Here is a 21032-nt window from a genome sequence, read left to right as displayed (position 1 = left end):
TACATCAGAATGTAAACAGATGGGTGTGAGGGTTCAATATACTTGAACAGTTTTAATACAATGACACACTTTTATTGACATTTAATGTGTATATATGTGTACCTGTGACTCAACAGTGTTCACCTACCCTTATCAATATCTCAGTGCTGGAGTTTATGAGCTTCTCAGCATAGAGGTCTGCCATAGACTGGTTGGCCATCAGAGACAAGAAGATCTTTTGTAAGTTTTGGGCTTCGGCCGACAACTTATCCATCATTTCTACGAGAGTTGGGGGCAGCGGCGAAAGTTATCTTAATATCCTCACAAATGTCATTGATCAATACATAGTACAATGTGTGCATTTTGGCATGGTGTAAATGTTGTTCTTCTGCAGGAAAGCCTACATACTCTCTGTGGTGTCCATGGCCTGACTGGCCAGCTGCATGGAGGTGTGTCCGCCCATAAGGAAGCTGTGGATATACTGCGAGCCTGGAAGGTCTTTCAGAAGCTCAAGCAGAGTTGAGCCTACACCCATGAACCTAGAACACAAGAGAGAGGTTAGCCAGTGCGAAGAATGGATATGGAAGACCATCTTTTATCCACTTTGTATTATAAAAAATTTAGTTTCATTTTGTTGAGTTACGGTTTTGTATTCTATAATTTATATAATTTCCATAATTTCTTGATTTACAAAAAATGGTATTGTCTAGAATCATGACCTACCCTTGGATGTAAATCATCTGGGATTTTACACCTACTACATATTGTATATCGCTTTTTAAGTATTAACGGGACATGTCTGAGAAATAAGATTAATTTATTGCAGGTCATCTCTCTTGTAAGACAGTTGTATAATCAGATAATGAACTCAGGTAACAGGAAAAAAGAGAGAAAGAAAACACAAAGAGAGAGAGAGGGTGACATAATTACAGTTGTTCCCCAACGTTCTGTGGCTGCGTGTCACTACTCCTCTGGGACCTGGTGTTGTCAGCGGATCCCTGGTTTCCTTGGGCGTACACTCCCAAAAGGCTATGCAGTAGTCCTTTGAAGAAGACCACGTCCTTGGAGGCTGCATCCTGAGACCAGGCCAAGAAGACCTGTGGGTTTAAACAACCATCCATTACTGCTCTCCATTGTTTTTACCTGATTGTTACTATACCACCTTTCCTACAATCTTACAATATATTATCCCACTGGATGATTTCTTTTTTCTATAACAGCAATTTCTCCACGTTTCCCCTCCAAGTATTTTGATGGAAGTAATTGGAGCTCTCTGGGGTGGGGGGTGGAGGGGATCTGGTTGCCCAGGTAACTACTCGCATGTTTTTATGGACCACAGCTGGATCTCCATGAAGATGGCAAAACCAGAAGAGAGGAGGCTACCTATTTCATGTTGGTCATACTTATAACTATGCAAGCATTCGTATATAGTTGCTTAATAGTTAATAATTTACAAAACATCATTAGGCTAATACATTCTTAAAACATACTAAGCTATATATGCATTGATGAATTGATGAAAAGTTCCTAACTAAAGCTAGTTGTGAAGTAGCTCATAGCCCACAATTCCAATTATGCCAATTTTGACTAGAATTGTAAACATATGTTTATCCGTGCGAGAGAAACTGCTAAACCATCTTATAGTGTAACTACATACAGTAGCAGTTAATGTCACTACCATGGTGTTACTATAGGTATTGCCTAATGTAACCTTAAAGTGTTTCCTGATAATGTGTTAATTATGGTTTATAAGTTCTTAACTATCAATGTTGTAATATTGTTTGAACAAATGTTTCATAGTGTGTAGTTATTATAAAGTGTTCATATTCACATATTTTATACATGAAAACAAGAAGTCAACATGACAATACGAACCAAATTACGCAAGACAGTAAATTAAGTAAGTGGGGAGAGTAGAATCATCCTCCCCACTGACACAACCACTTAATTTGTTGATGCCAAAACATTTTGGACTCCAAACTTACCTGTTCAGCCACTTTTTTTGGACTGATCCAGCTAAGAAGTGTATCCACTGTGCCTGTGCTGCAGGCAGCCTGCAGCCAGTAGGCATTGCTGCTCTGGTCACATACATAAGAGTGAACCAGAGATCTGTTCATGATCAGCCCTATGGCCTTAAAGGGGACAAAAAGGTGGTCAATTAGTAGGTCAGGTGTCAATACTTCATATTTAATTTTATTTTTTATATATATATGCACAGTATTGTTAGTATTTTATTGTAAATTTTTCACATTTCTTTCTTTTATATATATTTAAGGACCATTTATTTTTATTTTTATTAACCATTAATTTATTTTATTGGCGATTAAACTTTATTCTGATTCTGAAGAATGTATCCACATGCCCAAGATTCAGAATAATAGCATGACAATTAATGGTGACAGTTGGATGGAGTAAAGATGAACCATACCTTGTCTAAAGGGATCTGAACTTTCTGTAGAACTTGTTGGACAACTTCATTCATTAAGGATGAGTCATTCTGTGCAGTGACAACATCACCGAGAGAGATATACACATCTAGAAAGAGCAAACGGCCACAATCAAATACTAGATACAAGCAGATCATTAAAGAATTATACTGACACATGCGTTCCAGAAAGATGACTGTCAACATTTCTACAATGTTGCTGATGAGCTGTGATAACTGTTTCTTTATTTTTAGTGGCCAAGCCGCGAAGCGGCGAAGCCACCTTAAGGGTTTCTACCTTTTCTTATAATTATTATTATTATTATTATACATCTGCCATGGGAGTCTATGGCAGCCCCTAGAACCACATGCTCAGAAGTTGTGAAATTTGTGAAGGTGTGTTTACACACGTTACCTTTGAACCATATGCCGCATTTTCCAAAATGAGGTATCATTGGATTCCCTGGATCAAGACAAGTTCAATGCACTCTATGACGTCATACCCAGTCATATAGATTCTCCGCCATTTTGAATGTTAACGAAAAGCGTTTTTTCGCTACTCCTCCTACAATTCTTGACGAATCTTCTTCAAAATTGCCACAGATGATCTTCAGACCAAGCCTCACAAAAGTTCATCAATTCAGCAACTGATCCGGAAAAAGGGAAGTGAGGTCATATCTTAGTGAATCTTTGATGCATTGACTCCAAACTTGGTGTATGGATTCATGACCCTGTTATTAAGAGGTCCGAAAAAGGTAGGGTCATTTAAGCTCTAGGGGGCGCTACAATAGGCAAAACTGTGTTTTGACCAATAACTGTTGATTTGTTTGTCGTATTTAAGTGATTCCTATGTCTCGTGATATCTTAGGAGATCCCGTGTCTGACGCATGTTAACGCATGATACCAGACCAATTGATGAGGCCGCCATTTTGAATGAATGAATCTTTTTTCCCTACTCCTACACAATGTATCCAATATTCACCAGATTTGGCACAGATTATCTTCAGACCACAATCACCTTGACATGTCAAAATAGGACTGAATTACAGCTGTTGGGGCAACAATTTGGGCCAAATCTGACCACGCGTGCCACAGGAGAAACAGCTTACTTTTTGTATACAGTAACTGTACACAGCAATTCCCAGCGCTGAAAATGGCTCACTGGGATAAGACGGGCTCCTTTGAAGTGCAAGGTCGTAGGTTCAAATCCAGCCAAAGTCTTAAGCATGTCATGATACTGGTTTATCTGTTTAGTGATGCCAGGTATGCGACAGTAGCTGTCGAGCAGTATAATCATAATGGTCACGATAATGTTTTATTCTCAGGGGATTTATACTCAGAGTCAGATATATTGTGCTATGTCGATATAGTGATGCTACATCTAGCCAGTGCATCGGATTTCTTGCATCATAACTTCTGAACAGATTTGTCATAAATAACAAGATTGGTCTCTTCTGATTGTACGTGGCATACTAAGTCGAAATATATCACACTGTCCCGTGTCTGCCATTTTGGGCGTCGGCCATTTGGAATTTTCATAAAAACAAACTCCTCGTTTGCCGTAGCTCCTATTTTCATGGACATGTAATCAAATAATTTTCAGACCACAATCACCTTGACATGTCAAAATAGGACTGAATTACAGCTTTTTATACTTGGGTCAAATCTGACAACGCTTCCCACAGGAGAAACTGCTTACTTTTTTTATACAGTAACTGAACACAGCATTTCCCTGCAGTGAGAATAGCTCACTGGGATAAGATGGGTTCCTCTGAAGTGCAAGGTCATAGGTTTGAACCCAGCCACAGTCATCAAGCATGTCATGATACTGGTTTATCTGTTTAGTGAAGCCAGGTATGCCACAGTAGCTGTCTAACAGTACAATGGTAATGATAATGTTTCATTCTCAGGGGATCTATACTCAAGAAGAGTCAGATTTATTGTGCTTTGTAGATATGTGTCCTCTAACCTCTAGGGGGGCGATCCCGTGTCTGACACATGTTAACTTGTGATACCAGCCGAATTGATGCCGCCATTTTGAATGAATTGATAAAACGTTTTTGTCCTACTCCTCCTACAAAATGTATCAAATATTCACCAAATTTGGGACAGATTATCTTCAGACCACAATCACCTTGACATGTCAAAATAGGACTGAATTACAGCTGTTTAAACTTGGGCCAAATCGGACAACCGCTTGCCACAGGAAAAACTGCTTATATTTTTACCCAGTAACTGAACTGTGATTTGCAGCACTGAGAATCGCTCACTAGGATAAGTTGGTGTCCTGGCAACGGCAACGTCAGAGGTTTGAATCCAGCCAAAGCCGACGAGCTTGTCATGTCTCTGATTCTCTGTTTAGCGAGACTGTAAGCCACTGCAAAGGAAGCCAGGTACACCGCAGTCGCTAGTTACCTGTAGTCAAGCTACAAGCTATAGTCAATGCAATCCCTCACACAAACTATCAAAATTATTTTAGATTTTCGAAACCGTTTGTCCGGTACAGCCAATCGAAATCGGCAGCAGAGCCGCCAAACAGAAAGTTGTGTCGTATCTCAGCAAATCTTTGATGGATTCACGCCAAACTTGCTGCATGTACTCGGAACACTCTTCTGAGGATGTCGAAAGTTTCTTCTGGGTCATCTGACCTGCTTGGCCACCCCATTGCTGCTTGCAGCTATATTTGTATTTTTGATTGTGTGTGTTTTCTTTGGTTGTCGTGGGTGGGGTTGTTAAGGCATGAGATAGTGGTTCCTGTCACTATCACAATCACGTGTGTCGGAGCAGGGAAACATCTAAAACATACAGGACAGGGTGCCCTGAGGACCAGGGTTAGGAACCACTTAAGAGCACCAGTGGACTGTCACCCGGTCAGAATGATAGTTATTTTACACAACTTATTTCCAAATGACACTGACTGAGATATAACTTAATCTTAACTGTAACTTGATGAAGATGCACTAGTTATAGTGGTTGGGCCGCAAATGTGAAGAGCCAAATGCATTGGAGCATAAGGTCTAACGTTCACGTTGAATGTATTGTGGTGTTGGGTTGGTAGATTGAGATGTACAGTATGTATGAAGTGCAAGTTTTGAATGCCCCCCTCCTCCCACCCACCATACAACCACCCACACAATACTGTTGTTCCCTTTTAACAGGTTGCCATCATCTTTACCTTTATCATAAAATAAACACAATCTTTTAAATATATTATAGATATTTCTGTTTCTCATCATGGTGTTGACTTCCCAGCAGCCTTTTACATTATGTTTTGGTGCATCTTAACCGGCCAGCTCCAGTGATTATGATTTCTTACCTCTGCCTGGCCAGTTGCGAAGGTACTGAACTAGGTTGATTCCCCCCATGATGGCAGGGTTCACCACAGAGATGGATGGATCAGCTTCAGGAATATTGCTCTGAAGAGCGGCCATAGTTCTGAAACGAGGGGAAGAAGAACATACTATAAAGTCTTGAATCAGCTGTCATGTGCCTGAGAACAGAAAATGTTCCCACAGCGTTATGAAACACCTTGAAGAAACCAGTTTACTCACAGGTTAGATTTGGAACACATGAATACATTCTTAAGATTAGATTAGATTCAACTTTATTGTCATTACACAAGTACAGGTACAAGGCAACGAAATGTAGTAACATGAACCGTGATTCAATTGTTGAACTTGATATTGTGTGACATCAGTCATCACTGAGAACTTTCACATCTTGTCTCTCAAAACTGCCCCCTCCTGTCCCAGTACAGTACCTCTGTATGTTGGTGAGAAGAGCCTGGGCCTCGTCCAGGGCCTGGTCAACACTGCTTGGTACCAGGAGGCTGGGCAGGCCCAGAAGCCCCTCCCACAGGGAGCTGTCTTTCTGGATCGTGTCAAACACCACCACTGCCTGCCCCGCCATTGTCATGGCCTCTGCAGGGTTGGTCAGCATCACCTCCATGAGAATCTGCGGAGGGCAACAGGGGCATGTACCAGAGGAAAATATCAAACACACGGTTTCAAACATGCTCATAATACAGAGAGAGATTCACACACACACACACACACCTGGTTGATGGTGAGCAGGGAGACCTCCAGTAGTGTGTCATTTGACTTGCAAAAGGTGATGATGCCGTAGGTGAGAGGGTGGATGGAGGAGAGGGTGGACATGTTGAGGACACTCAGAGAGAAGCTGCACAGGGACTTCTTCAACATACTCACAGACTCCAGCATGGAATTGAGAGCTTCCTGAATGGTAGCAAATATACAGTATACATGTTAAGACAAGGATAATGTCATGTAATTCTTAAAAAAAAAGTTTTTAAGTGACTCAATAGGTGTATATTTGTAAACATAATCTCTGCCAATTAAAAAGAATGATTTACTGTATATTTGGACAAAATCATTATTATGGTAACTGCAATACAGATTTGTTCAGCATGCTTTCTACAGATGTGTTAAAGGTAGCAGAAGCTAATGTGTTCATTTAGCAAATGCATTTATCAAAAGCAATTTACAGAGAGGATTGAAACCTGCAACCTCTTGATTTGCTGTCAAATGATCTAACACTGAGCTACACCCATCCCCATGTGACATGAAAACAAAAGTGTCCTTGTGAAACAGTATATGATCTCTGAGGCCTTTACGGGAGAGAGGCAAACCCCTACTCTGGGCAACTCTTTATGAATACCATTATAGCCTCACTTATGGTTATAATAGTGCTATACCCAAGCATGGCTCGCTGGGTAGAGTGTGTACAATTTGAGCTGAGGCCCTAACGCAAGGGCTTGGATTAAATTCTGGCTGACCATTTCTGCTGCTACATTTCATATGTTCTTGTACAGTGCACAATGATAATAAAGTTTAATCTAAATGTATCTGAGTATATCACCTGGTTCCCCAGCACTGTGGTATTGAAGCCATTCATTAGTGATATGTTGTTTGGTATGCCTTTTAGGGTGGAATCTGAAGAAAATAAGAGAACATAGTTTATAAGCCATTGCAAGTGTAGTTATTATGTAATGCAAGTTTATAAAAGGTTTGTTTTTCCTCCTGAATATGACTTACTCAGAATCTGGTCCCAGATACCCATGACACTTGGTTGGCTGGCTGTACTCTTGGCCAGGACTGAGCGGACCATGCCACCTGTTTGGAGGCTGCTCAGTAAGGGTGGGCCTGAGGGAAGGAGGTACAACCTGGGACACAGAGAGGGGTTGTTAGGTTTCAGACTCATTGACAGTACGTTTAGATATAGCAGAGATGCAATGCACTTTATAATGTCTACCTTTGCCATGCGTAACTTTTGTATTGTATAGAAACATTCTACTGTGTGTCAAACAAAAACATCATTCGTCATTTAATAAGTGACACTCTGAACACAAAGTCATATAGCATGGCGGTAATAATTGGCCAAAGGTGAAGAGTGAGAACCCAACCAAACAAAATGTGTCCACAAAGGATTGGAATATTATTGCAACAGCAATCAGTCAGCGCCAAGGTAAGCGCTGCACAAACAGGTTCTAATCTTAGAACCAGGACTGGACTGGTTATATATTTTTCGCATTATGCCGCGGCCGTTTGACCGGCCGTTCGGGAAATCTCCCGACTCTCCCCACGGCCAGTCCGACCTTGCTTAGAATACAATAGGCAATAGGCTGTCTGAATACAATAGGCAGTCATTTCCCCTGTAATGCCTGGCTGCTAGGGTGTGTCTGTGGACACCCTCTCACGAACATGTTCAATAGGGTGTCGGAAAAGCCTAAACGCAGCTAGGATTTCCAGTAATTTGAAGTATCTGTTTATAGTTAGAGGTATCCCTTGGAGATATAAAAGGTCCCAGGAAACATACAAACAACTTTGTAGTGAGTGACTCATTCTGTTTTTGTAGAAGGACCTCTATAATACAACAGAACAGTCTCCCAAAGTGTGTGCTGTATGTAGAGTATGTTGCTTTTCGAAAAACCATCCCCCAACTCTTAATGAACAGAAATATATCTCCCATAAAAGGTTACACTACTTGTGATGACTGAAGTATTGGCCAGAGGAGAATGAGGAAAATGTGAAGTTTGAAGAGTACCTCTTGGCATCTTTGGCCCCAAACGAAGCTGCTTTGGATTTAGAGGTGCTCCGGCCCACCAGAAAGGACTTGTTATGGCAGTTGCCGTCTGTGTTGCACATGAGAGTCTGTAGGAAAGGGAAGAAGCCAGTGCTGGGAAGATTCCGCGGAGCCACATAACCTGGTAAAGAAAAGTCAAATCATCAACAAACAAAGTGGCGTGTCTTTATTGTTATTTATACGTTTTCTGACTGACCTTCCTGGTATCACAAGTGTTCACCTAACAGATTATTTGTCAACCCGATTCTCACTATCATGAACTTAAAATGAATTATCTACATACTTTGTCAATGCAAGTCACTTACAACTTACAATGTGAAAAGTGTTTTCTAGTTGTGAATTGTTTAGCTTAGCAAATCGTTTTTGAGACCTGATACCTGCATTGAAACCTAGGGGCCCATAAGGTAAAAAGAACCAAAGCACTTAGGCCTTTGTCCTAAAATGTTTATCAGATCAAACCTTTAGAGGTTACTGCAGTGCAGTCACATGACAAAATGATTACAAAACATGACATCACATAAAAATGAACTATAGGCCTTTTCCAAAATATTACTATAAATTAACCGATAATATTGTCATCTAAACAACCAACAAATACGGTAGTACTGTACATTCAAATACAAACCAACACAAAGCATGCAACTTGGGAGTATATGAGGAGATGAGGAGCCTGACACTATAGTTCTACAATTGACAAAAAACGTTTGGCACTACGGTTGTTAAGTTGTCATTAACATTTCTCTTTATGTAGCTGTAAAGGTCAAATGTATAACTAGAGTATGACATAATACTGATTCATTGTGAAACTTGTCCTATACATGCAGGGCTCTTGATGGAGTGATGCACTGAATAATGTCCTGTCTTGTCTGTTTTCTAAGCCACAATCGTGGGTAGAGTGACCTTTCAACCCCATACAGTATTCGATACTGATTCTAAGGATAGGCGCAAACAAACAATGAACAGCATATTTTCCATTCACTGGTTCTATAAAGAACAGTCGTACATCACCCAGACGAAATGGGATCGACATTTTCGAGGCCAGGTGATTTAGAGCAAAGTTCGGCACCTAACATTGGGTCAGACCTTTGTAAGTTTGATCAAACGTAAGAGATTGGTTGCAAATCCTCAGAGCTGCCTACAAAGATATGTCTCACAATGCTGGACCTACAGTTCACTAGGAAATCATTATTTCCCTAAACTGCAAAGAATCAGCCACTGTTGTACATGAACAGAAAACAAATTAATGGTTACATTGTTCTTTAAACAGACAAATGATACGTCTAAACAAAGTTTACACTTTGTCCACTTACATCTATGCAAAAAAGTTAATGTTTTAAGCTGTGGCATTCTCAAAAAATATCCATATCCCATTACATTTGTATACAAATTCATAGTATGAAACACATTTCTGCACCACAAGCACTGTAAGGTTAACAATACAACCATAAGCCCTGTACTCTTTTGAGGGTCACACTAACCAATCACATAAACTTCACATTAACCAATATTTGCAAACTTACATGAGTCTCTCAGCTTAGGAGGGAACTGAGATCGGGTGATGGCAAGTATGATAAAGATGACCAGCGGCCAGACCAGAAGTGCCACAGACCATCGCTGAAACGGAGATCAAATAGAAATGGGTTTGTGGTATTACAGCAAGCATTATGTAGGCTACTGTACACATTTTTTTAATGATATTTACAGTATGTTATGTCTCATAATTCCATGTTTGGGTTTATCCCTTGATTACCCCAAAGGTGAACAGAACATACACAGATAATTCATTGTTGATAACATGTTTCGTAAATGAGAAATAGACTGATAGGCCTATTGCAGCTTGACAGTTTAAGAAGTCAGTTGACAGCTGACTCATGCAAAGATTTTAAAATATAAAGACGGGGCTCTATAGGCTAGGGATCTATACAATTACAATCACTGATAGACAGGTGTAGGATTTAGTAAGCAAAATATAAATTATGTTCACTCACCGGTTGTCTGATGACACTAAGGCCATTTTTCCAAAGTAATAGCCGAAGTTGGTGAACAAATGCCATCAGTGGGAAGCTGTGTGAGCCAATTGCATTATTCAACAGATTAAAATGTTGTGTGCACCATTAGGCCCTACGCATTGGTATATGGCTTAATCCTGAACACAATTTAACAAACTAGGCAACGTTCTAATTTTTTGTCAAACATATTCAACTGTAGACTACTTAAACTGATATTTTTACACGCTACCAATTCATAATTGTATTATTTTATGTCTAATGTTTGTCCTCAAATTATTTGACAAATAGGAATAATGAGGAAAATGTTAATATCGGTAATCTTACCTCCTTGTTCTTTACGGGAATTATGGATTTCGATCAATTTGTACCGAAAGCATCGCGCTAGCAAGTGATGTTACCCATAAATGGACAAATATGAGAAGCAAATTTAAAACGCTACTTGACGAAAGTGAGTAATTTAAATCTATAAATCTTCCACATAAACACGCAGTACACGTTCTGTTAATTGCCAAGCACGAATGGTCCTTTTATCGTGGAGAGTGCCAAAGTATGGGCGTGTACAACAACTGGAAATTCTAATGTATTGTTTGCACATGATCACAGGGTGGGTGTACGGACTTCATTTCGGCACAGTGATGAGTAACAGTAACTGGATTCCAGTAATGAATTAAAAGTAATTAAGAAAAAAAACATGAAACACTACTTTAGTTGACACAACCACCGATTAAGTCAACACATGGTCCTATTGTAGGTCGGCTACGGCGCGTCATTATCAAACAGATAAATCATAGCCTAACTAATTTGAAGAAACAAACTATACAACACCACACAAGGAGATGAAGTCTACGAGTCACGAGTCGTCACAAAATCCATGTTTCATGACAATTAAGTTGACAGGATCAAATTACTTTCTTGGAACCGGTGTCCAATCTAAGATAAGAAAATAAGAATTTGAAACTAGTTATTTTTCTTGTTTTTTAAGTTAGTTATCATTCTAAACTTAGTTGCAATGTCTTCAGTCTTGCCACGTACTTTTTTTGCCATGAGCTTTAGCCAGGTAAAGGTAAAACGATCTACAGAGCTTTGGACAAGAGCAACGTTGAATTCGACGAAATTTGATCCATGTGCATTGTGAGAAAAACAAAACAAACTCCAGAGAGTATGTGCCCACGCAAGAATAGGTACGTTCTCATGATCATGGCGCTATCAAGTGAAAACATGGAAGATAGAAATAGATATTAGAAAGGGGAAACTTGTGTAGGCCAACGAGTGGTGGACACTGCTGTCCTTTACAAAACTGTGACCACAACACACCACTCTGTGTTTACAGTCAGGGAGATGTCTAGCCATTAATACAATAAATACCGGTGTTGAAACATGAAACAAAACAGATTTGTATTTTATTGTAATTTTCTGTAAAACATTATATTTGCATTTGTGTCTCTTGGACATCCTGAAAGGTGATAACGGTGCCATGTCAATTATGGCTTCCTTTTAGTCACCAAAAAGTAATCCACATAAGTTTCCACATTATATTGCACTCTCACAGTACTTGTGTTTTATGTTTTCAGAGTGCCCTCAGACATCAATTCAAGTATTGTGGTGGGAAAGCTGTAACATCATATACATTTAAAAATATCACTTAATTAGTGTACCTATTCAACGTGTTTCTAACAAATTGCAAATAAGTTATGTTATTTAGTCATATAAAAATAAGTCTGTTGAGCACACTCTCAGGGACACCACACAATTGTGAATCCATGTTGGAATGATAATGAATAACCTCTATTGAAACACACTTACACAAAGTTTTCAACATCCATTGAAATTAAATGTTTACCAAAAATATATAAATGTTTAGATAGACAATTAATTATAATCACATCTAATCAACATGAAGAAGAACAAAATACTGGATCGATCTAGCAGATTGTTCAATACTATATAATTGTTTTTGTAAGAGAGAGCCACACCTGAGTAGTGTAAGTGTGGTTAGGTGTAAAGGACATTGTGTAAACATACATATAATAATCCCTTTATGACAGTTTGCAACCCTTTCTTTACAGACTGTAAATAATCTTTAAGTGAATGACACTATTCAATTTGAAGAGAAAATAGATAACGCATGCAACACAATAAAATATGGAAATGGATGTCCAAGTTTGAACTTTAAAATCTGAGTCTGATTTACACCTAGTCTTCCCTTCTCGAGGTAAGCCTTAATACTAGTCAATGTATGCCTGATTTCACAAAACATTTTAAAACAATTAAAATGATCCCAAAATATTCGATAACTGCAATAAAAAACTTTCTGAAACATATCAAAATGTCAATTTGAATACAGGTTTTGGCACTTTCAAACAAAGACATGTCATGGGTCACATTTTCCATCAATATACTATCTTCCAGTGTGTGGGCTGTTCACAGTGTGTCTCATTGTCCCCACAAAAGCGGTTGTAGGTGGTTTTAGGGTCAAAGCCCAGAATCTCTCTCTCCTCATGGATACGGAAGGAGAAGGTGGATACAGAAGTTCCGATGAAAAACCTGCAAGTTGAAAAAAAAGGAAATTCTGGAGATCAAGGAATAAGGAAAAGTGTGCATAACAAAGGGAAGAATCATTCTAAAACAGCGTAGGAATGTACTGGTGCACTTATGCAACACCTCGGGATCACATCCCAATAACTACATTTTCCAGTTTGAATTCTTTCCACCTTAATCTACCACAGAGATTGGCTCACACTTTTACACATCATATCTACTAGGCCACATGTGTCAAACTCAAGGACCGGGGCACAGATGGTGTATTGAAATAAGTCTACGCTGCTTTACAGCGTGCATTGACCATAAACTACATCGCTCACAATGCATTTCGATTATGTTATGGCAAAGTGACGATATCCCACCTCTAGATAGCAGTGTATACACATCAGTGTTTAACGCAAAGTTCCAAGTTTAACTGTGGGTTAATGCATGGTTTGAATGACAGTACTCCAATTGTATAAATGGGTGTGACACTAATTAAACATGTTTTACAAGGTGTTGTCCACATAGATATATATCTATGGTTGTCCATACCTGGCATGTGCACAGATCCATTGGTCGATGATGGCCACTCCTCCGTCCTTAAGCAGCTCCAGGTCCTCCCAGGTAGGCTCAAATCGCACCATCTCTGGCAGCATCCTCGTCAGCTCTTCCAGCTCTGACACACAAGCAGAAAGACGAATCAGCCAAGACGTCACACATATACATAGAACTGCATCTGCATGTGTGGAGCAGAGATACCAATAAGAAGTTGAACGTGGGAAAGTGACAAACCATTCAACATGCAAAATATGTACAACTAAGTGATCCTGTCTGTGGCTACAGTATATTGTCCTTCAATGTTCTGTTTATTAAAAGGTTAACTATATCTTCATCAAATCATAGAATTATCTCTTATTTCTTGAGAATCAAATTATTTCAAAACAGTTAATAGAGTGATTTGCCCCAGCTTGCCTATTCTTATACCTTGATAAGATTCAAAGCAAATGGGCAAGCGTGTGTGGTCCCTTGAATCATATTGAACACATTTACCTTCCTCATCTGCGTCCGTGGCAACAAAGACTCTTTCAAGTTTGTGCTTCTTCATCAAGATATTAATATTCTTGACAGCTCCTTTGAGACTGGGCACATCCTCTCTGTGACCCCAGATGAAGTCCTTCCTGCGGAGGTGCACCCCAAGGTATGGCCCACCTCTAGCAGAACCCATCTTAGCCTGGGAAAGAAAAACAGACTAAACTAGTCTTAAACCTGCTAATTGCCGACCATTAGAAAACTATGTGTGCATGCAAGAATGGCTTTTATACAGGTTCAAGAATTATATCAGGATGTGTTCACTTACCATCATTCGAGTCCAGTCCTCATTATACACAGTTTGGTCTGTTTGATCAGTTGAATTCAAGTACTTTGCTCTAAATTCATCCCCTATTAGTCTCAGGTGTTTTGCAAAAACCATGCTCCGGCGAGTCTGAAAAAATCAAAGACAAGACGCACATTCCATCAACGCTTTTTCGGCCATGGTTGCTTAAGTCTTAATTATTCACTTTGAAAATGTATTTTGACCAAATTAATTTGGAATATACAGGATAATTTAAATTTGTCATACTTATAGTACAGCTAAGGTTTGGAGAATATTCAGGAATTCACTATCATATATTTTATTCCACTGTGTCAGGCCAGGTTGGCTGACAAGACCAGTTGGAATGCAGCGTGTCAGGCCAGGTTTGGATAAAAATGAAGAAATGTGGGATGGTGATTCAACCTATTTTTTGTGAAAATATATTGTTACCAAGCAAGCTGTAACCATGACAACAATTGCATCAAAGGGTAACACAACAAATGTATTCAGCTTAAATTAACCGTGTTGAGCTCTGACATAAAAAACAATGCCTGTTGGATTCAGTTCAGGCTCGGTTACAACTCTCTCTGAATCAGACAGAAATATGCGGCCTGAGCAACACTCTACTGTGTAAATACAAATACTATAAAACAATGAAGTGTATCAGATCTAAAATTACATTTAGATGTAAAAAAAATACATTACTTGTCTGGGACTTGATACAAGTCTTCTTCATCTCAGAACGGCCCTTTATTGCAAAATATGAACCCATATTTTATATCAGATCATCCAGTCAGGTACAATTTCATGGATTTCGAAAACTGCCTGTGTATCTGCTTCACAAATTGATCACCATCACCTACATCATAATTCCATCTACAATTACATGGGCCACTGTAAAAAGAAATCGCTGAATCATATTTTGAAGAATATGAAGCTGAAGTTTTATTTGAGATTTGTGTCTGTATCTTCCATCTTTATTTTTTGTGTGTGAAAGAGACATAGATCATGTACAGTTACAACACCACAACAACCAGTTGTTGTGGTGTTGATTCACAACGTGAACTTTGTCACTCCCAATACTTTTGGCCACGACTGTATAGTAGATGAATAAATAATTATACTTGCATCCCAGTAATCCTTTCCAGCATAGTGGTCATGCAGAACAGTCTCTGCTCTATCCAGCATAACTGACCTGCATTGATTAGAAAGACCGATGTTCAGCGTTCATAGAAGTATGAAACTAAGTAAAACATTGATTGATTTGAGGTTTAAAAAATATCTGGCTAGCAAGTAAAGTTGACCTCTGAAGACCCACCCCCAGAGTACCACTCACATTGCTGTGAAGTTGTCATGGAGGAGTGGGGCCAGAATAGATGCATGGCCCTGAGCTGACAAACAGGTGACATTCAGACCTCGTGTTTCTTCATATCCCCAGTACCATCCTCTAAGGGAGAAGGAATATGATGAAAGAACTGGGTTTAAGATCATTCTTTGAATAGTGGAACAAAGCATGCTAATGGTAGTAATGCATAGCCAGATAATCGTATCTGGCTATCGCTTCATAATTTATAAACATACTTGTGTGTATCCACAGCAGCTATATGCCTCGACAGGTCTTAACAGCACAAAACTGTACCTGTAATAGCCCTGCTTGTCTTTCGAGTACATTAAACGATCAATGCATGGCCGCTCATCCACTTTCTCCTCCCACTTTCCATCTGTCCAGCCTTCAGCATAGTTCTGCAGCACAAGGACTTGATCAATAAATGGGCCTCCAGACTCTAGAGCAGAAACAGAGAGATCATTAACATAGAGACATGGACACTGTGGATCATACTGCACAATTTTAGTCACAGTTAATGCTGAGGGAAATGTAAGTAACACTGGTGAATAGATTAAAATGTTTAAGACCAGCAGTGCCACGATGGGTGCCTCACCAGCAATGAACTCCTCATACTCTATGACAGGCACGTTGGCCTGCAGGCTTGTGACGCTGAAGAACTCGCCCCAGGGGATGCGGACCTGGTGGATGTCGGGGCTTTGCCAGTGGTAGAGGCGACCCCAGGGAGGTAGCACCAGCACCCAGTCCCCCTGCCTTCCCAGTGTTTTTACGAGGGACGCCATGCGGATATACACATCCCGGCGGAGGTTAAAGCCTTCTGGGGGATTCACATCATATAGCAGGTACCTGTTGGTTGGGTTACAGACTATGAACTCAAGAAGGTGAATGTGTCAGTAGCTAGTTGTATAAACTTACTACCCATGGCTTCTCATACAAAACAAATACAGTATCATACTACCTAGTAGCTTGTCGACTCCAATCAATAGACATCATAAATAGGCAGCACATGCCAATATATCCCATATCATATATAGCTTAGAGGCGGAAAATAAGTAAACAGTCAGGAAAACATTTAGGTTAGATTGTGGAGCACGCTTTTCTAGTTGCAGTCATATGAGCAATCAACATACCGTAGATCTCGTGCTGCTGCTGCGGTCGATAACGTGACCGAGTTCCCTGCACGGAACACATCTTCGTTTTTAAATTCAGCCAACACTGTTCTTATTGTGAGAATAAAAATGCACAATGTCATTACAGAATGCAAAGAAACATTCCATAACACTGGCGCTTGCACTCCTCTTGTGCCTCTGATGTCCGCCATTTTTCTGGCTACGTACATCCGGAAAGATTCCGCTTGTGTGGTTGCATAGCAACTGCACGGTTGGCACAGAGCCATTGAAATGGATGGCTCTGGGTTGGCACCTTATTTTGTCACTATTTGATCACTAAATAGTTATTTATTTTATTATTGAGCTGTTCAGGGAATAGATATTTTCTCACCACTAAAAATATTTAAAATGTTACAAAGACAATAAATGTACTCATAATCGAATACATAAATATAAATACATTTTCAGAATTCAATATAGGCTAGAGCTAATATTAAATGATGATTACTGCCTATAACTGCATAGGTGGATAATAATTTCTGCAGCACTTTGAAACCAGTTCGTTTGCTGCCATTCCCCCAAATCCACACAAGATGGAGCGATTGTTCCACCACTTGCTCGTCGCTAAACGATCAGTCATGCCACTTGGAAAACTTGCAAGTAACCCATCTCGCCCAGCGGGTGCACTGTGTTGTCTACATGTGGGACGCGACGAGCACATTGTTACGCTAGTTCAGCCACTCCCTGCCTCTGTGCACACACTAGTTGGTGTCCACCACTGTTTCATTCAAACTCCAGAGAGCCGCGGATGAGAAGACGCGTCCAGGCTCATTCACCGCGGATTTATATAACAAAAAACGGGGAAGAGTTTGAATTCAAGTAGATTTTCATCTAAAGGGCCATCCCGGGACACTTGGCTGCAATATCTTTCAACGTGGAGTTGGCAAAGGCCACATTACTGCAAAAAAAAAAAGCCAAAGGTAAGTACAAGGCTCAGACTACATGTAACGCGTTCAGGTTAATTGTGAGGTTGTTCAGTCTTTGTCAGTGTTACTGTATAGTTAGTTTGATTTGAAATCACTTTGTGGACATACTTTGTTAGTTTCAGAAACCATAGTCCGCTCAACTCATCCTGCTCTTCATTGTTCAGGTTTTGGCGTGCAGTCCAGTCGTTTGTCTTTGTTACTTTATAGCGTAGCTGTCATTCAACTGTTTCACAGTAATTCGTAGCCCAACTAATTGAGGACATTTAAGATAAGTGTGTGGGGTGGGGGTAAGCTACGCTTTTATTTTACTATATCGTCCTCATCTAAATCTAGGGCGAATTTACAAAGTTCATTAAGTAGGCTATGTCCAAGTCGTTGATTGCGAACATCTGCGAAGTGACCGGTGGAGCACAATACACATAATTGACATGCTCTAACAGCATTTAAGGCAGCCTAAATGAGAAAAGAGCAGCAAAACATAGCAGAAGCAAAATTGTTTACATGTTTTCTGATCGATAGATGAGTCTATTTCTTACGAAGAACAGAAATACTGTAACAGATAGTGAACCTACTTAGTCTTGTTTAATAATTGATTCCAGAATACCTTTTTTTCTTTCATTTATCAAGCACTTTTGAGTGAGTAGGCCTATGTTACCAACACAAAATGCTATGAAGTGGGACAGACATCCAGAAGTTGTAAGCAATGGGAAGATCAGCTACATGCATGCAGTCCAGTTGGCTTGGTGCAAACTTTTCAAAATATGTATTTTATTTAATTTGTCCCGTTGTAATGACTTCTCCTGCCCATAGGATCACCTCTCAGGACCCAAGACAGGCACTCAGTTTGACATTGACATTGGGAACATGGAAAATGTTCCTTGTCAACAGACAAGGATCTAAAAAGGTTTTATGAGGGTTAGGTTTACACAATGAAGTCACGCTTACTACTGAATCAGGTGCAACTTTTGTTCTCTGTGACAAGGAGATTACATTGAGGGTTGAAATGCAGCTCAGTGTAAAGTCTCAGATGTATTGTGTTAGGCTACCTGTACATGTTTTTGGATCATATTGACATTCCATCCTTTGGTTGCAAAAGCCATCTGCAACCCAAGGCCTTGATGTTGTTGTTTTTGAGCCTAAACATGGTTCTGTCCGTCCTCGCTTGTGACCCCGATGTAGTTGACTGCCAGTGGGCAATGGGTCCAGTGACAACTAAACACCATCTATTGATTCGATTAGATTCATAATTCAAATGTATAAGGCCCTAGTCCAGTTTTTTTTTTTGTTACAAATCCTCTCTCAAAGAATGTGAGGGGAAATATTAGCAAAACCAGAATGCTCCTTAGTGTTTTCGAAGACTATGGTTGACGGCAATGTCCTCGTAAAGCCCCTTTCCTTTTGAGCTTTGGCTGAGTAGCTGACCATGACGCTATTAGGAAGTAGTCTTCAGTCTTCACGCAGCCTACTCCATAACTCTTCTGAATAGTGGTTGATATTTATTTAGAGTCCATATCTATCAACATGGTGTTTGTTAGTCAATGATAATTTGCACCTTTGACTCTTTGTTATCTAAAGTTCTGTTGGTTTATTATATCAGACCTCTGCTCTTTGTCATGCAATTTGTCATCTTGGCCATCAGAATGTTCAAGCTTTCAACATGTTTTTTAATAGGTGTAGTTTAGATAGCATAACTCCTGATCATGATTGGAGTTCCTGAATACCTGGGTTCATAGTCAGACTGGATTACAACATCTCAGTATTTTAGAGCTTGCTACATGTGCAGTACAGTAGGGAGAATGTGCCTGCTGTATGTGATCTTTCTCTTGTCAAAGGTTATACAGGGGTTCTTCTGGGAGGGAAAACACTTCAGTAAACAGATGCGCCATTGTGATATCCATCTGTTTCATATGAAAACATCTGCAGTGTGACTGAGGCCCAGGATTTGGTGCGAAAGCAACATTAATATATATGGCAAGCTCACTGAGGCATGGCTGTTCAGCTCCACCTCCGAGTGCCATTGAACCATCCCTCTACTGTTTCCCTGCATGCTAGATTACCATGCACAGCTCCATGTTGCTGCCTCTTTAAGAGCTTTAATCTCTCGTATTGCCAACAAGCTGTGATGTTACTCAGCAATGTGCAACCTCACTGGCCCATCTCTTGGGATTTTCTGTCAATTAAAGTTCTTTTTTGGATCTACACTAATATAATTGTGTTTAAGACAGGCAATGTCATGATCCTGTCAAGGACTCTAGGTCCTTATAGGATACCAATTATATTAGTATTATATCCATGCTTATGCTGTTTGAGATCCATAGTTCACAAACAATAGTATAGGCTTTTTGTCAAATTGCTCTTTTGAACCCAAACCTGAATGCTTTACTGCAGCCGCAGTAGTTTGTTTTCCTCACCAAGTTGCTTTTCGAGACTAGTTGGTGAGATGTTGGGGATGTCATGGTCCGTTTGGTGCAAAAGAGGTGTGTTCCCAAGATTTTATGGGGGAGGGGGAGGGGGGTCTTTTTCACACTTCAAATCCAAGTGGAAAATCACAAATGGCCCCAGTCCAAAAAACTTAAATTATATATTATTTGTGCTGCTCTGGCTGGAAATCTGGGGCAATGTCAAACCCTGGAGGAGAACCAGCTACAGCTCCACAGGCAAGGTGACATGGTGTGTAAACTCTGTGTGCAAGTCCCGGTTCGTCTGTAATGTAGACTCTTCTCATGGTTAAATGTTTCATTTGTTGGACAGTTTCTAAAATGTGTATGTTAGTCATTGGGATTAGGATTGCATATTTTAAACTTTTGTATACTCATGTATTGAATTGCCTTGTAATTCATTATGACTGAGTATGGCAACTAAGCAAGGATTTACTAATGCACGAATGACATCAAGCCTACTTAACCCTCGTGCTGCCTTCGGGTCACATGACCCAAAGGTTCATAACGAATCATCGTTGTGTTTACCCAATTTTACCCAATACAAAAACAAATTAAAATAATTTTCTTTTAACCTTTGCAATGTGGGGGGTCTGAGACAGCCCAACGGTTAAAATAATATGCTTCACTTTGTCTTTGTATGCGGTAAATCTGTCGCAATACGAAGGTGGGTCACAATGACTGATGGGTCAGAATGACCCGAAGATAACACAAGGGTTAAACAAAATCTAGTCAATAAAGAGCTGTAGACCTATACACATT

At 39.9% G+C, this 21032-nt stretch overlaps 4 protein-coding genes across 7 annotated transcripts in view; 2 read left to right on the top strand and 2 right to left on the bottom strand.

Moving 5' to 3' along the window:
• abca12 (ATP-binding cassette, sub-family A (ABC1), member 12) overlaps positions 1-10965 on the bottom strand; it is a 58237-nt gene extending 47272 nt beyond the window's left edge. Inside the window, exons 1-14 of the mRNA XM_062456231.1 lie at positions 10840-10965; positions 10495-10570; positions 10027-10120; positions 8468-8627; positions 7459-7586; positions 7283-7356; positions 6460-6639; positions 6165-6358; positions 5721-5839; positions 2408-2514; positions 1965-2111; positions 910-1076; positions 388-518; positions 128-258 (exon numbers count right to left, since the gene is read on the bottom strand). Coding sequence (XP_062312215.1) covers positions 128-258; positions 388-518; positions 910-1076; positions 1965-2111; positions 2408-2514; positions 5721-5839; positions 6165-6358; positions 6460-6639; positions 7283-7356; positions 7459-7586; positions 8468-8627; positions 10027-10120; positions 10495-10560 — 1698 coding nt within the window. The 5' untranslated portion in view covers positions 10561-10570; positions 10840-10965. The remainder of the gene's footprint in view (positions 1-127; positions 259-387; positions 519-909; positions 1077-1964; positions 2112-2407; positions 2515-5720; positions 5840-6164; positions 6359-6459; positions 6640-7282; positions 7357-7458; positions 7587-8467; positions 8628-10026; positions 10121-10494; positions 10571-10839) is intronic.
• The window catches only part of LOC134017416 (eIF5-mimic protein 2-A-like), a 206182-nt gene that overhangs the window by 127638 nt on the left and 57512 nt on the right, over positions 1-21032 (top strand). The gene's annotated exons all lie outside the window — the stretch shown is intronic.
• On the bottom strand, positions 12539-17061 carry pofut2 (protein O-fucosyltransferase 2). Its single transcript, XM_062456980.1, has 9 exons — positions 16868-17061; positions 16333-16583; positions 16032-16176; positions 15729-15839; positions 15521-15587; positions 14396-14521; positions 14089-14269; positions 13591-13714; positions 12539-13059 (listed from the first exon to the last, which is right to left on the bottom strand). The coding sequence occupies exons 1-9, from the start codon at positions 17056-17058 to the stop codon at positions 12906-12908; spliced, it is 1350 nt and encodes a 449-aa protein (XP_062312964.1). The 5' UTR covers positions 17059-17061; the 3' UTR covers positions 12539-12905.
• The window catches only part of myo1b (myosin IB), a 52978-nt gene continuing 49482 nt past the window's right edge, over positions 17537-21032 (top strand). For 2 of the 4 annotated variants that reach the window (XM_062456979.1, XM_062456978.1), the window contains exon 1: positions 18358-18528. In XM_062456979.1, the coding sequence (XP_062312963.1) occupies positions 18481-18528 (48 nt within the window). In that variant the 5' untranslated portion in view covers positions 18358-18480. Of the gene's footprint in view, positions 17827-18355; positions 18529-21032 lie in introns of those variants that run through there. The other 2 variants (XM_062456977.1, XM_062456976.1) reach the window with 2 other exon arrangements.

This window comes from Osmerus eperlanus, chromosome 3 (assembly GCF_963692335.1).
Source record: "Osmerus eperlanus chromosome 3, fOsmEpe2.1, whole genome shotgun sequence".
NCBI lineage: Eukaryota > Metazoa > Chordata > Actinopteri > Osmeriformes > Osmeridae > Osmerus > Osmerus eperlanus.
The sequence above is the reverse complement of the archived record's forward strand: the minus strand, read 5'-3'. Positions and strand labels throughout refer to the sequence as shown.

Excerpts from the sequence above, each read along its gene's own strand:
- pofut2 (XM_062456980.1), bottom strand. The coding sequence starts at position 17,058 with ATGGCGGACATCAGAGGCACAAGAGGAGTGCAAGCGCCAGTGTTATGG. Across the intron at positions 15,840-16,031 it reads GACAAGCAGGGCTATTACAG|AGGATGGTACTGGGGATATG; the intron begins GTACAGTTTTGT and ends CTTCTCCCTTAG. Across the intron at positions 15,588-15,728 it reads CATGACAACTTCACAGCAAT|GTCAGTTATGCTGGATAGAG; the intron begins GTGAGTGGTACT and ends TAATCAATGCAG.